General features: G+C 37.3%; 1 protein-coding gene across 2 annotated transcripts in view; it reads left to right on the forward strand.

The window, feature by feature from the left end:
* The window catches only part of DDX4 (DEAD-box helicase 4), a 74,433-nt gene extending 67,903 nt beyond the window's left edge, over positions 1-6,530 (forward strand). For both annotated transcript variants that reach the window (XM_021716392.1, XM_008065793.2), the window contains 4 exons: positions 3,755-3,854; positions 4,714-4,984; positions 5,127-5,237; positions 6,219-6,530. In XM_021716392.1, coding sequence (XP_021572067.1) covers positions 3,755-3,854; positions 4,714-4,984; positions 5,127-5,237; positions 6,219-6,293 — 557 coding nt within the window. In that variant the 3' untranslated portion in view covers positions 6,294-6,530. The remainder of the gene's footprint in view (positions 1-3,754; positions 3,855-4,713; positions 4,985-5,126; positions 5,238-6,218) is intronic.
* The last annotated feature ends 8,237 nt before the right edge of the window (positions 6,531-14,767 follow it).

A 14,767-nucleotide genomic window follows, 5' to 3' on the forward strand; every position in this document is an offset into this window, starting at 1 on the left:
ATTCTCAAAACAACTTTATGAGGTAAGGTAGGTCTTGTCATTCCTAATTTTAGGGACAAAGAAACTAAAATACAGAGAGATTGAATAACTTGCCCAGTATAAATTGTACCAGATGCAGAAGGGATGAGCACTATATGGTTTTCCTGAAGTTAGAACATATTTTTAGTATGGTCATCTTAATAATCGTTATATAGTTACATATAGTGCTCACTCTGTGTGTGTGTGTATGTATGTATGTATGTATATGTATGTGTGTATGTATATATCTATCTAGATAATGGAAATATATCCACACAGATTTTCATTTTCATACTCTTAAAACATTGTAGAGGAATAATATTAGCTTATTTGATGCTATACATTAGGGAAAACAAACTTAAGTAGAATAAGATATGTTTGTGTTATACTTCACACTGATAAATAGGAAAAAAAGGCAGTTACTTAAAACTAAAGTTATTAAATTAGTCTCATTTACCAACGGTTTCATTTAATTATGTGAGCTTGGATTCCTAAATTATTTCTGATTTAGTTCCTGTAATAAGTTTTTTCAGGAGTTTAATACAGTTAAAGTATTACAAGTTCAATTTTTTTATTTTCTGGGATTTTAGGAATATTTATTTCTCTCTATAAACAAACCTTAATATACTTCTTTTAATTTAAGAGACTTTATAATTTAATGTGTTAATACTTCCTTAGAGTATTAAAATACTGATTTCATATAATTTATATGAAATTAATTTCTGAATTATAGACACCGATAACTTACAGCTTCAGTTTTACCACTACAGCCATAGGTCAAGAGTGAACACAGAAATAGACAAAAATTACAATCAAGTTATCAAAACTAGAATTGTTTTTAGATTATTTATTGATTTTAGCTCATAGTGGATAAATATAGACAGAGAAATGAAGACTAGCAGATTATTTATCATTTCTTACCAGAGAACAGATAACTGTAATTTGTTAATCCACTTACAGATACCACCAAATAACTGATCATAAACCTAAATTTGCGGTCATTGCTGTCACCAGTGGGGTAGCTTATTGTCTGAAATAGAACAAATACAAAATCAGTAGAGAAGAAAAAGCTAGAGAAATAGAATTAGCGGAGTTAAATTTTTATTAACCAAGATAAGATGGGTCTTGAGCTGCTCAGCAGTGCTATGTCAGATGAATCAATTTTGGCATTGGGCATTTTGTTGGATAACCTCCAAAACTGTTAATATATTTTAAAAAATGAAATATATATGAACATATATATTATATATATAAATATATATCCATATATAAATATATAGGGTTATATATTTTTAAACAGAGACATAGTCTTCCTAATTTGCCCATGCTGGAGTACAGTGGCAGGATCATAGCTCACTGCAACCTTGAACAGCTGAGCTTGAACAATCCTTCCAAGTAGTTGGGATTATAGGCACATGCCACCATGCCCCACTAATTTATTAAATTTTTTGTAGAGATAGTGTCTCACTATGTTGCCTAGGCTAGTCTCAAACTCCTAGCCTCACGTAATTCTCCTACCTCAGCCTCTCAAGCTACCATGCCTGACCTGAGGGATAAGTTTTCATAAAACAAAACCACCACTCTTGAAATCTAAAATGACCATGATTGAAAGATTTAACTCATTTATTATTGTGGGAACTTTTTTTTTTTTTTTTGATTCGGAGTCTTACTCTGTCACCCAGCCTGGAGTGCAGTAGCCTGATCACAGCTCACCACAGCCTCAATATCCTGAGCTCAGGTGATCCTCCAGTCTCAGCCTCCTGAGTAGCTGGGACTGCAGGTGCACATCACCACACCCAGCTAATTTTTTTTTTTTGGTAGAGATGACATCTTGCTGTGTTGCCCAGGCTGGTCTCGACCTCCTGGGCTCAAGTCATCTCCCTGCTTTGGTCTCCCAAAGTGCTGGGATTACAGGTGTGATCCATGGCACTTTGCTCACTTGCCTTTTTGATTTAGCTACTTTGTCATCTAATAGATATCTGTGACTTAAATATCACCTCTAAACCATTTTTTCTTTTGATCTTCCCATACAGTTAATGTTCCATTCTTCTGGTTGCTCAGCACAAAATCTTGGAATCATCTTGATTTCTTTTTCTAACTATACATCTGATCTATCAGCAAAATCCTTTTGGTTCTACCATCAAAATATATCTACAATCCATTCAAAGTTCAGTTAAAACAAAGATCACATCATATTCTCTGCTCAAAACTGATGACTTCCCTTCTCAGAGTAAAAAAAATTCTTTCAGTGGCCTTCAAGGTCCTCTATGATATGGCTTCAATTACTTCTCTGACTTTGTCTCCTACTGCTCTCCCTACTCCAGCCATACGTTGCTTATTCCTGTTTTTCATGTATACCTGGTACACTTCTGCCCTCATGGCCTTTTTGTATTTGTTGTTTCCTCTGCCTGGGATGTGGAGGTCATATCATGGGAGTCTCTCTTCTGCTTGATGAGCACAAAAACTGCTGTGTTGCCTGGGCTGATTGTGAACTCCTGGGCTCAAGCTGTTCCCCTGTGTTGGCCTCCCAAAGTACTGGGATCACAGGTGTGATCCACTGCACCTGGCTCAGTTGCCCTTTTGATTTAGCCACTTTGCCATCTAGTAGATACCTGAGACTTAAATATCTCCCATGTCTTGGAGCCTTTACTTGTCCTTTCCTTTGTCTTACGCTCTTTCCTTAGATGTCTGCACAGTTTGCCAGCTTTATACCTCTGCTCATATGTCATATAGTTATTTATCTAAGGTAACTCTCTCTGGAACCTTATCTTGCTGATATTTTTTTCTTTTCCGAACTAAACGCATAACATTATTTGCCTCCCCACAATAAACAGGGACTTTATTTTTGTATTTCTAACACTTGCAATAGCAACTGTCATCTTGTAGGCACTAAATATTTGTTGAATAAATGAATGAAGTGAGCTGATGGGGAAATGGGGGAGAGTTGTTAGGAAGAGTAGTACATTCTTATTTCCATTAAGGCTACAAATTATCTTTCTTCTCTAACATTTTATAGGGTAATTTTCTGTGTGGAAAATCTCTGGCTCAGAAACTTGAATTTCTACCAGTTAAATACGCTCATGCTTGAGGCCAAGACTTGCACACCAGCCCTGGCAGCATAGCAATACCCTGTCTCTATAAAAAATTTAAAAATACTTTGAAAAGTAACTATTCCTTAATGAGTTAAGACCCCAGGATAAGGTTATCATTTAATTTTTTAAATATATAAAATATTTTGGGAATGAAGGGATTTGAATTAAGAGATAATGTTTGGAACATGGATTATAGAGTTTGGCAGCCTGGAGTCAGGAGTTGGATGCCACTATGATAAACACTGCAGGCAATCAAGGCAGAGTGAGTTTAGATTATCTTGGATTCAGAGAGCAGAGATGTTTATGAGGAGGAAATGGAGGAGTAGAAGGGACTGAGACAAATTTGAAACTACTAAGAGTTGACAGACATGATTTGCCTTTCCCTAAGACTATACTTTCTGGTATTAGCCTGGGAGGAAAAAATACAAGATAATTTTTTTCATCCCTAAACTAGGAAAATAGTCATTTTGTTTTTGTCTCTGACATCCATTCAGGAAACGTTTGAGTCCCTCTTGTGTTGACCAGACCTGGCTCTGGGTGCTGATAATAAATACTTTGGTTTCCTGTTCAAACACTCCCTCATCCCTTCATTTTCCTTTTCCTAATTTTATAGTTTGAATATTAATAATTTCATTGTCTTGTAGGTGATGAAAGAACTATGGTCTTTGTTGAAACTAAGAAAAAAGCAGATTTTATTGCAACTTTTCTTTGTCAAGAAAAAATTTCAACTACAAGTATTCATGGGTGAGTAGATTAATATGATTTTCTAGCAGGTCTATGACTTTGATTTGGCATTGAAGACACTTTTGTTTACATAACTAATATGGTATAATTCTAGGATTGGGATTCAGAATTCTCTAAGGATCTAAACTCTTATTCTTTTTTTTCTCCCCTTGTGCCAGGTAAGGGGCAGTATCCAGGAGTACCAAACTGTTATTCTTCATTCTTAGTTTTTAGAACTCAAGTGGTGGTGGTGGGCAAGTTAAAGGTTTACCATAGACCTCCCCATCACCAGGGGTGGAGACTTCTCAAGAAATCTCACTTAAGGATCTCTGGCCCTCTCTGACTCTGTATCTACGTCTTTTTCCTTTGCTCAGTCGAATCTGATGCCTGACTTTTTTTTTTTTGAATTGAAGTGCTTAAAAATGTCATATTAATACAACTTTATTGTCCCTTTACTAATGGATTTAAAATATTAATTACTGAGTATAGAGTCCTGGAATTATAAGTCTTTAAAAAATCTGTACTTTTTGAGCAAGCATTCTAATTGAATAGCTGGATATTTTTTGTCAAGACTAGAAAGCATTGAAACTATAATAGGATTTGATGTTTGTCACACTTGAGTTTGTATTCTGGCTCTATGTGTTAGCTATTGCTTTACCTCATCAGCAAATGGGGATAATTGTTTCAATTCAAGTGTTGTGAGGATTAAATAAGATGGTTACTTGGAAGGAATTAGTATGTATAGTACCTGGTATATAAGAAGTATGTTAGTGATGCTATTTTTACTATTATTAAATAGAAATTTGTATGTTGAACTTTAATAATTCTCTTTAATGTTTTCTTAAGAATGGTCTTAATACATGCTTTCTTTTCTTTCAAGTGATCGAGAACAGAAAGAACGAGAACAAGCTCTTGGAGATTTTCGCTGTGGAAAGTGTCCAGTTCTTGTTGCTACTTCAGTAGCTGCCAGAGGACTGGATATTGAAAATGTTCAACATGTTATCAATTTTGATCTTCCTTCTGCTATCGATGAATATGTTCATCGAATTGGGCGTACTGGTCGTTGTGGGAATACTGGCAGTGCTATTTCCTTTTTTGATCCTGAATCAGATAACCATTTAGCACAGCCTCTAGTGAAAGTACTGTCAGATGTAAGTTTTAAATTCTTAAAACTGAATGAATAGTGTTTTTATCATTAGAAGTAGATATTTTATGCATATGATATATATAAAAAATAAACTTCTCCAGTCTTTGAGACTTTACTTACGTTGCATTTATTATTTTTTTTTAAAGGCTCAACAGGATGTTCCTGCATGGTTGGAAGAAATTGCCTTTAGTACATGTGCTCCTGGCTTCAGTGGTAGTACAAGAGGAAATGTTTTTGCCTCAGTTGACACTAGGAAGGTTAGTTGAAGGAAAAAGTTAAAAACTTGGCTTCTAGTTAATGTTTGTAAGTGTTGCGCTTAATACTGTGAAGTAACTGTAATATTTAATAACTTACCTTAACCATTGTTTTCTTATCTAGAAGGTAGCTACTTTATTATTTCATTTTTTTTAAGTTATTGTTTTTTGAGTCAGAGTCTCACTCTGTTGCCCAGGCTAAAATGCATTGGCACAATCACAGCTCACCAAAGCCTCAACCTCCTGGGTTCAGGCAGTCCTTCCACTTTGGTCTCCCAAGTAGCTGGAACTGTAGGTATACATCGCCACACCCAGCTAATTTTTTTTTTTTGTAGAGTCGAGGTCTCACTATGTTGCCGAGGCTGGTCTCAAATTCTTGGGCTCAAGCAGTCCTCCAGCCTTGGCCTCCCAAAGTGGGATCACAGGTAAGAGCCGCCACACCCATCTCTGTTATTTCTTTAAAATGTTATGTACATATTTATTTTTTATTTTAAAGGTGAGTGATTAACTTTGAGATTTATGCCCAAGCATCCTTCTTTCCCAAATTTTAAATTTTAATTTGAGATCTTCTGAACTTGCAATTGAATTCTTTAATTTTGGAATTCTGACCATATTAAGATAAAATATAAAAGCTATGGGGCTGTCTTTGCTGCTATGTCAGTTTTCATAGGCAGCACCATCTTTATACAGAAACAATGAGTACACTAATTATTTCTGCTTATTTGTTAAAGTGTTCCATTTTCCCCACTGGCCAAAACTATTGTCTTAAAAAAACTTTTTCAGAAATATTTTGTGCAGTTAAACTTCCTAGTTTGACATGGGCCTTTTTTCAAATGAACCACATTTAGTGAGAATAAAGTTATTTTATATATTTGGGGAAGACATTGTGGATAGCTTGAGTACCTGCTTTATCTGAGTAATGCAGCATTAAAGCTGTCATAAAATTAAATATTTCTTCTTTTCTTTTTTTAAAAGAATTTCCAGGGCAAGAGCACTTTGAACACGGTTGGGTTTTCTTCACAAGCTCCCAATCCAGTAGATGATGAATCGTGGGATTAAAGCTTAAACATTTTTCAAGTCTGTGGTAGTTTTGAGGCAGAGAAGAAAATAGTTTTGATTTTTGTGTTTTTAACAGAAGTATGAAACTGACATTCTCATAGCTCCTATCCTGCTGTTATCACTTCCACCCTTTAAAAAAATCCTTACTGATTAGTTATGCTAAATGCTAAAAGTTACAATATTGCAGCTACTAATAAAAATGATGTTAACTGGAAATATTAAAGCATTCTACATGTCTTGCTTATTTCTAGTGTATTCTTCAGGGTGTCTAGACAGGCTTCATGTCTAAATGCCAAGTATTAGTATAATGTATAAGCAAGAAAATAGGATATGATACACTTTTGGTTAAAAATTATTGGGTCTCATTTTTACTTGAGCCTTTAAAACAGTAGTGTGTCACTCTAATGTGATAACATGATCTTTATGAAACAGTGGAAGACTTAAGTCCTTCAGAGTGATTTTGATTTTAGATCATTAGATGTGTAATGAAAATGGTTAAATGTCTGCAACATAAGCTCTGTACTCAATGGCATAAAAATTTTTGTTATTGTAATACACAGTTTTTCCTTGAAAATAAAGAACGAAATAAGTTTTCCAACAGTACTTTTAATTTTTCTTTGTTCTATATCATTGTCTCAACTCATATCTTGAACTGTTTTATTGTATCTTATGTAACCAATGTAGTGAATAAAGAAATCTTACATAAATATATACTAATGTATAGTATACATTAATACACAAATGTAATAAAAATCAATAATTAGAACTTAAACCCATTTATCAACAAAGATAATGCTATTCACTCTTGCCATAATTTTTTTGGATTCATATTTCAAGGTTGATGAGGGAAAGAACTTTGTTGTTCTTCGTTCACCATTATTTATCTTGAACTTACTGTGCCTAGAATACAAGAAGTTTTTAATAAATCATTAAATGAGTGAACGCAAACGTTTAAGATACAAGTGAGGTGTAAATATTGGGGAGACACAAATCACCAGTATTGAGTGTTATTGTTCACCTAAACAATCCAAAGTGGCATGTCCTCAATGTGTGTCTTGTTAAAGGAATTTTGTTAACAAGTGAGGCATCACATAGGAAAAAGGAAGGCGTTTATTCACCAGATAGTGTTAGGATAACTGGTTAGATGCCTGCTCCATGCCATATTCAAAGTTAATTGAATTTGAATTGCAAAATATCAAACTACAAAAATAGATAAATGTTAAACCATTGAATTGGGTGTAAGGGTTGACTTTAAGCTAAGGACAGAAATCACAAAACAGCGGATTTGATCACTAGAGGATTAGTTGCCTATGTGAAACGAGTGAAAAGTAGACAATGAAAAATATTGCTGTGACCCCAGGAGACTCTTAATATGGAGTTCTTTCTATGTGGGTATGTAGGAATTCCAGTAAAAGAATACACAAAGAACAGACAACTCAAAAAGGAAAGTTCAAATAATAAAAATATAGGAAAGATTTCATTTTTCTTTAGTAATCTGACATCTGGGAAAGGCTAAATGCGTTGTTTGTATTGATCTGTATGTCTTAATTTCCTTTTCTAATTTATTTTGTTTAGGAAGAGCATTTAAAGGCAAGTCTTACATTTTCATTTTTTTTTTTTTACAAAATAGAAATTGTTCCTTCTGTGAACAGATTGCTTTTTACAAGTTTTTTGTTTTGCTTAATTTGTCAAATTACCATAATAGCATTACTGAGTCAAATATTAAAAATATTTAAAAGGAAAGGAAATCATACATTATCTACCACCATTATGACCAACTGTAAATGCTAGGTTTGAATAATTTCTTTGAAAATTATCAAAGTTGGCTGGGCATGGTGGGTCACATCTGTAATCCCAGTACTTTGGGAGGCTAAGGTGGGAGGATCATGTGAGGTTAGGAGTTTGAGACCAGCTTGGGCAGAAAAATGAGACCCTATCTCTAAAAAAAACAACAAAAAAGAAAAATTAGCTGGGCATGGTGGCGTGCACCTGTAGTCCCAGCTGCTTGGGAGGCTGAGACAGGAGGATTGCTTGAGCTCAGGAGTTCAAGGCTGTGTTTAGCTGTGACCATGTCACTGTACTCCAGCCTGGGTGACAGAGTAAAACCCGATCTCAAAAAAATTACCAAGTGACAAATATATATATATAATTGGAAAATGAAATGACATAGAAGAGTTTATCATCTTCTGCCCCTCTCTTTCTAAATTCTATCCCACATCCAACAGCCACTCCCTTTAGCCATTTCTGGTCATTGCCATCATATACAGGTTGAGTATACCTTATCCGAAATGCTCAAGACCAGAAATGTTTCAGATTTCAGAATTTTTCAGATTTTGGAATATTTGCATGATATGTAATGAGAGATCCTGGGGTTGGGACACAGGTCTAAAACTGAAATTTGTTTCACGTGTGGCTCATACACATAGCCTGAAGATAATTTTTATATGCTATTTTAAATAATTTTGTGCATGAAACAAAATTTATATACATTGCACCATTGAAAATAAAAGTGTCACTATCTCAGCCACTCATGAACAATCTGTGGCATCCTATTGGCACTCAAAAATTTGGGGTTTTGGAACATCGTGATTTCAGATTTTGGGATTTGGGATACTGAACTTGCATTCTATTTTTGTCTCGCCAAGTTTCAAACATCTATTTGACTTTGAATAATAAAAGATTGAATTTTCTCTAACCTCAGAACTATATTGTGAAGTGATGTTAAAGGCACCTTTTCCCTTCCCTCTGTATGTTGTAACATCTGTAAATTGTACTTTTATGTTTCCCAACAGTTGCTCTCATAACCATAAATTCTCCCTTGTTATATCTTCAGGTTGGTCCTAAAACTGGAAATTAATAGCCAGTCTAACCTCAGAACTATATTGTGAAGTGATGTTAAAGGCACCTTTTCCCTTCCCTCTGTATGTTGTAACATCTGTAAATTGTATTTTTATGTTTCCCAACAGTTGCTCTCATAACCATAAATTCTCCCTTGTTATATCTTCAGGTTGGTCCTAAAACTGGAAATTAATAGCCAGTGTTTACATTATATAAATATTGTTCACAAAGTCTTGTGCCTTTCCTTTACTATTCCTAATAATTCTACTACTGTGTGTGTCTGTAGGAAGAATGGTAAGTGTCAAGTTCACATGAACATTTCCTCAAACTCATTCCTCATATCAGTTTGCTCTTGATCATATTTTTTTATACATTAATTTTACTTTTTTAGAAACAGGGTCTTGTTCTGTCACCCAGGATGGAGTACAGTGGCATGATCATAACTCACTGTAGCCTCCACCTTCTGGGCTCAAGTGATCATCCTACCTCAGCTTTCCTGAGTAGCTAAGACTATGGGGACTATAGTCCCCACCAAGCATGGCCCACCAAGCCCAGCTATTTTTTTTTAAATAATGTAATAATGAGGGTCTGTTTCCCAGGCTGATCTCTAACCCCTGGCCTCAAGTGATTCTCCTGCCTCGGCCTTCCAAAGACAAGGTGTTGGGATTAGAGGCATGAGCGACGCCTGGCTACTATACGTACTCTTTTTGAGCAGTTAGTTTACTGTGTAGGTGTTTTTTTTTCCGCTTGTTTTGTTTTCATTATTTTTAGCTCTAGGAGTGTTTTGTGTGATTTCTTTGATAACTTTTCCCAAGTTTTCTCTGTTCTCTTTTTGGAGCTTCTATTAAATTCTAGAATAACTCTAGTCTGTATTTCATTTTTTTCATCTTTTTGCTTGTTCTTATATTCTGGTAGAATTTTTACTGTCTTTCAACTTTTTTATTTTTCAGCAGTTGTTTTTAATTCTCAAGAGCTATCTTTTTCTCTCCCATATGTTGCCTAATAGTGAATTTTCTGCTTCACTAGGACTTTTTTAATTCTTGGAATTTAACCTAATAAAGCATATTTTACATTGAGTGTTTACTTTTCTGCTGCTTAGTATCATAAATATGTTTTTTTTTTTTTAAGAATGTGGGGAACAATTCAGGGTTAGGTATGCAAATGTTCATTATGCAGGTACCCTTGTTGATGAGGTGTACCCTCCCCATGACATAAATCTTAAACCTTGATCATTTTATAAGTTCTATGTAAAGATGCTCCTCGACTTAATGGGGTTACATCCCAATAAACCCATTATTCATTGAAAAACAAGTCGAAAATCCGTTAAATACATACCAACCTGCTGAACATTGCAGCTTTTAGCCTAGCCTACTTTAAAACATGCTCATAACAGTCACATTGGCCTACAATTGGTTGGAATCAGCTATACAAAACCTATGTTATAACTCTTGTGGTGGGGTTTGGTGGCTTACAACTGTAGTCCTAGCACTTTGGGAGGCTGATGTGGGAGGCTTGCTTGAGCCCATGAAATTGAAGCTGCAGTGAGCTATGATCATGCCATGTCTCTTAAAAGTGTTGAATGTACTAAAAGTGAAAAACAGAGTAGTCTATATGCACACTCACCATTAATACACAGCTCAAAGCAAACTCAAAGCCTAACAATGTTTGAAGCACTGAGCTAAAATTAATTTCATTGAGCTAAAATTAATTGCTAGGTGATGGGGATGCCATAGTGACGGAGTCATGAATCTTCTGATGAGGCTTGAGAATACACTGCAGAGTATCGTCATTCGTGGTGTCGCGTGGCTCACTGGGAGTTGTGTCTCACTGCTGCCTCCTGCATCTCAAGAGAGTTTTGTACCAATATCACTAGCCTGGGAAAAGATCAAAAGTGGAAGTAACGGTTTGTACATACCACTTCTGCACCACTGTAAAGTCAAAAAACCATAAGTTGAACCATTGTAAGTCAAGGACCATCTGGTATATTTAATGCAACTCAGGGTTAGCTTTTGTCAAATTCAGCAGCCTACTTCATGTTTGTACTTTCCCCTCATCCCTTAGAGTCTGGTGCCTTTCCTTTTGATTCTATTCGAGGTCTGCTCTTAAGAAAAGGCATAGATTGAGATATGACTGATTCGACTTCACTTTTCTCTCTGGAAGCCTTTGCATTGAAAGACTCTGGCCTAAGCTAAAACAGGAAGCTCGAAATGCTAGAATAGCAAGCACCAGTTATATGTGTGTGTGTGTGTGAGTCTGGGGAAAATGATGCCGGAATGGGGGGGAAGTGAGGGGTGTTCTTGATTTCACACAGGATGGTTAACCTATCTCTCCTACCTGTCCTTGGGGTCTTGGAAGTGCAGTAGATGTAATTTTTCTGATTTAATTGCGCAGCATTGATAGCATTTCTATAAAGGGCAAGCAGCATTGGCCAGAAGTTTACCCCACAGGTTCACACTTGCACTGTGTACATTGATCCTCTAATTTGGGAGCTTTTCATTTTGTTTGGTGTGGCCTTCATAGATTTTCAAGTGTGTTGAAAATGGAGTAGTGTTTCGTTTCTTTTTGGGTAATTTTTTATTTTAAAGATGTGGGGTACAATTCAGGGTTAGGTGTACAAATGTTCCTTATTCAGGTACCCTTGTTGATGAGGTGTGCCCCTACCTCCCCTGGCAGTTTTCCACTGCTGTCAATCCCACCCCACCCCCGCAGTTTCCCACTACTGCTAATCCCTGTCTTAAAGTATTATGATAACTGTTCAAGGCCCGCTTATGAGTGAGAATACATGGTACCCTGTTCTTTGTTTCTGTGATAGATCACGGAGTATGATAGACTCGAAATCCATGCGTGTGCAGGTATCTCTTTGATAGAATGATTTGAGTTCCTCCGGGTATATTCCCAGTAGGGGGATTGCCAGGTCATATGGAAGGCCAATTTCTAGTTCTTTCAGAAACCGCCACTGTCTTCCAAAGAGGTTGCCGCAGTTTGCATTCCCACCAACGGCGCAGAATCATTCCTTTTGCTCCGCATCCTCGCCAGCATCTCCTGTACACAAGTTAGTCCAGGGCGGCCTCGCGTGTGCCCCGAGGCCCGTGAGGATCTGCCCCGAGAGCCGAGTCCCAGCCGCCAGGGGGTCGTGCCCGGCGGAAGCGCGGCCAAGCTGCCCCGAACGCGGGAGCTGCTTCCGCCCGCGCCGAGCTCGCGGAGGCGGCCCCGGGAGGCCGCGGGCGCGGAGGGTGGCGTGGGGCGCGGCCCGGCGGCACCCGGGCTTTGCTTGGGCGCTCACTTTCGAGCTGCAGTTCCCGGTCTTTCTGGGCATCCCAGAATTACAGACGCCAAGTTTCCCACGAAACCTCGGGGGCTCTATTCACCCCCCTGCGAGCCGTCAACGACCCCGGTGGCCGGGGCCGCATTTAAGACCCCTGCTCTGGAGGCAGATGGTGCCACGATGAGCTCCGTGTCAGGAGAGGACAGGACAGCAGGGTTGGCGGGGAGGGACGCTGCACGCTGGAGGCTGGAAGTTGAAGTGAGCAAGTGAGGTTTGTCCTCCAGTTCGGGACCTGGCGACTCAGGTAAAAATCCCTTAGACTTTTACCTACGTGGTTCGGTGTTTTGCTGGGGGGGGGGGGGGGGGGGGTGTCGATCAAATCTGCAAAGGAGGGCATCTGGAATTGACTTTTTTCCGGGGGAAATTCCTTGACATTTTTTTGGTCTCAGTCAGTGTTTTCTGGACTTGGAGTCTCATATTTCTGTGAGGTTGTTTTCACTATTCAGAAACAAAAAAACCAGTTTTGCCTCTCTGAACCTGTGAACTTATTGTGCCACCGTCTTGTAAATGACATCTATTTTTAACGTGATTTTCGTTCACGTTTTGGGCCGGGAGTACTGTCTGGCAGATTAAAGAGTTCTCAACAGAAGTCAATACACTTTACAGGAATTTAAAAACTTTTATGTGTAGCAGGAGATGCTCCTATATAACAAGGTGAGCTCTATAATAAATATGAGTTGGAGCAGCCTTAAAATTGGTTTTATTTGTCAACTTGTGTGGTGCCTAGATTTCAGTGTGATTTGCTATATATAAGCCTGCTTGCTTATGTGTAAAAGGATGCAGTAATTAGATTTTTTCCCCCATATCTCCAGCTGATGAAGTCACACAGTCCATGCAGTTACATAGAATATATATGTGTTTTCTATTTTTATTTTTGAATTGGGGTCTCACTGTCACCCAGGCGGGAGTGCAGTGGTGTGATCACAGCTCACTGCAGCCCTAAACTCCTGCGTTCAAGCGATGCTTCTGCCTCAGCCTCTGGAGTTGCTGGAACTACAGTCTTGCACCACGACGACCAGCTAATTTTTATTTTTTCTGTAGAGATGAGGTCTTGCTATGTTGCCTAAGCTGGGCTTGAATTTAAGAAATCCTCTTGCCTTGGCCTCCCAAAGTACTGGGATTACAGGTGTGAGCCACTGTGCCTGGTCAAGAAAATATTTCAAAGAGGCAGCCCTATGTAAGAATGTGGGGTATCATAGTTGGTTGGTGGTACATGGTATATTAATGCTCAGGTCTTATTTGGGTAGTGTGTTAGCTGCTGTATCAGTATTAAATTGACAATTGATTCTGTCAGTGACCGTATTTCCAATGATAGTCAATGAGAAGTCAGTGACCATATTTCCAATGATAGTACTTGAAACTCTATTATAAATACTGTGCGCCCTTGGGATATCACATGGCAAGACTAATGCTTGTTAGTTGATCATTTTGGCATTGTATTATATACCTCATCTGTCAATGGTTTCATCAGTCTTAAAGTGTTCCACCACTGGAGACTTATTAACAATAATCCACTGATGCTAATCAGTTTAGGATTTTCTCCAATGTGTTCTTGCCAGTTAAATGTTGCAATGCAAGTTCTAACAGTTCCATCTCAACATGTTTGTTCTTTTGCTGAGGTATTTTATAGGGTTAGTTCTCATCCCGGTAGGTGGAAAGTTTTGTTCCAAATAACTTATTTCACTTCTATAAACAGAATTGCTGTTGTTATGGTACCACAAAGAAAATACTATCCTTTGGAGTAGAATTTAGAATATATCAGTACCAATATAAGTACAGTTTATCATAGTGTGGCTACTATGAATAAAATAAAATATGTACAGAAAGTGAAACTTATTTAAACTAAGTAGTAACAGACTTGTAGTTTTCTTATCTGTGTATATATTAGGAAAATGAAAGCTACTCTAATGAAATTATTTAGATTGACCCAAGTTTGTATTCCATTACTAATTATGTGATCTTGGGTAAGTTAACTGTTAAAAATTGAAATAAAGTTTATATACAATAAAACAAACACATCTTAATTGTACAGCTTAGAATATTACCTATGTGTACTCCTTATAACCATCACCCAAATCAAGATATGGAACATTTCCGTCACCCTAGACATTCCCTCTTGTTCCTTTCCAGCCAACTCCCTTGTCTGGAGGTACCTGCTGTTCTGATTTTCATCACTGTTAATTAGATTTACCTGTTCTTGAACTATAAAATACAGGTGGAATCATAGAGTCTGCTCTCTTTTGTGTGTGACTTCTTTTGTTCAACATAATATCCTTAAGATTTATCCACATTGTTTTGTTTATCAATAGTG

Source organism: Carlito syrichta, unplaced genomic scaffold, assembly GCF_000164805.1.
Source record: "Carlito syrichta isolate Samal-C Ts95f unplaced genomic scaffold, Tarsius_syrichta-2.0.1 Scaffold308804, whole genome shotgun sequence".
NCBI classification, from domain to species: Eukaryota; Metazoa; Chordata; class Mammalia; order Primates; family Tarsiidae; genus Carlito; species Carlito syrichta.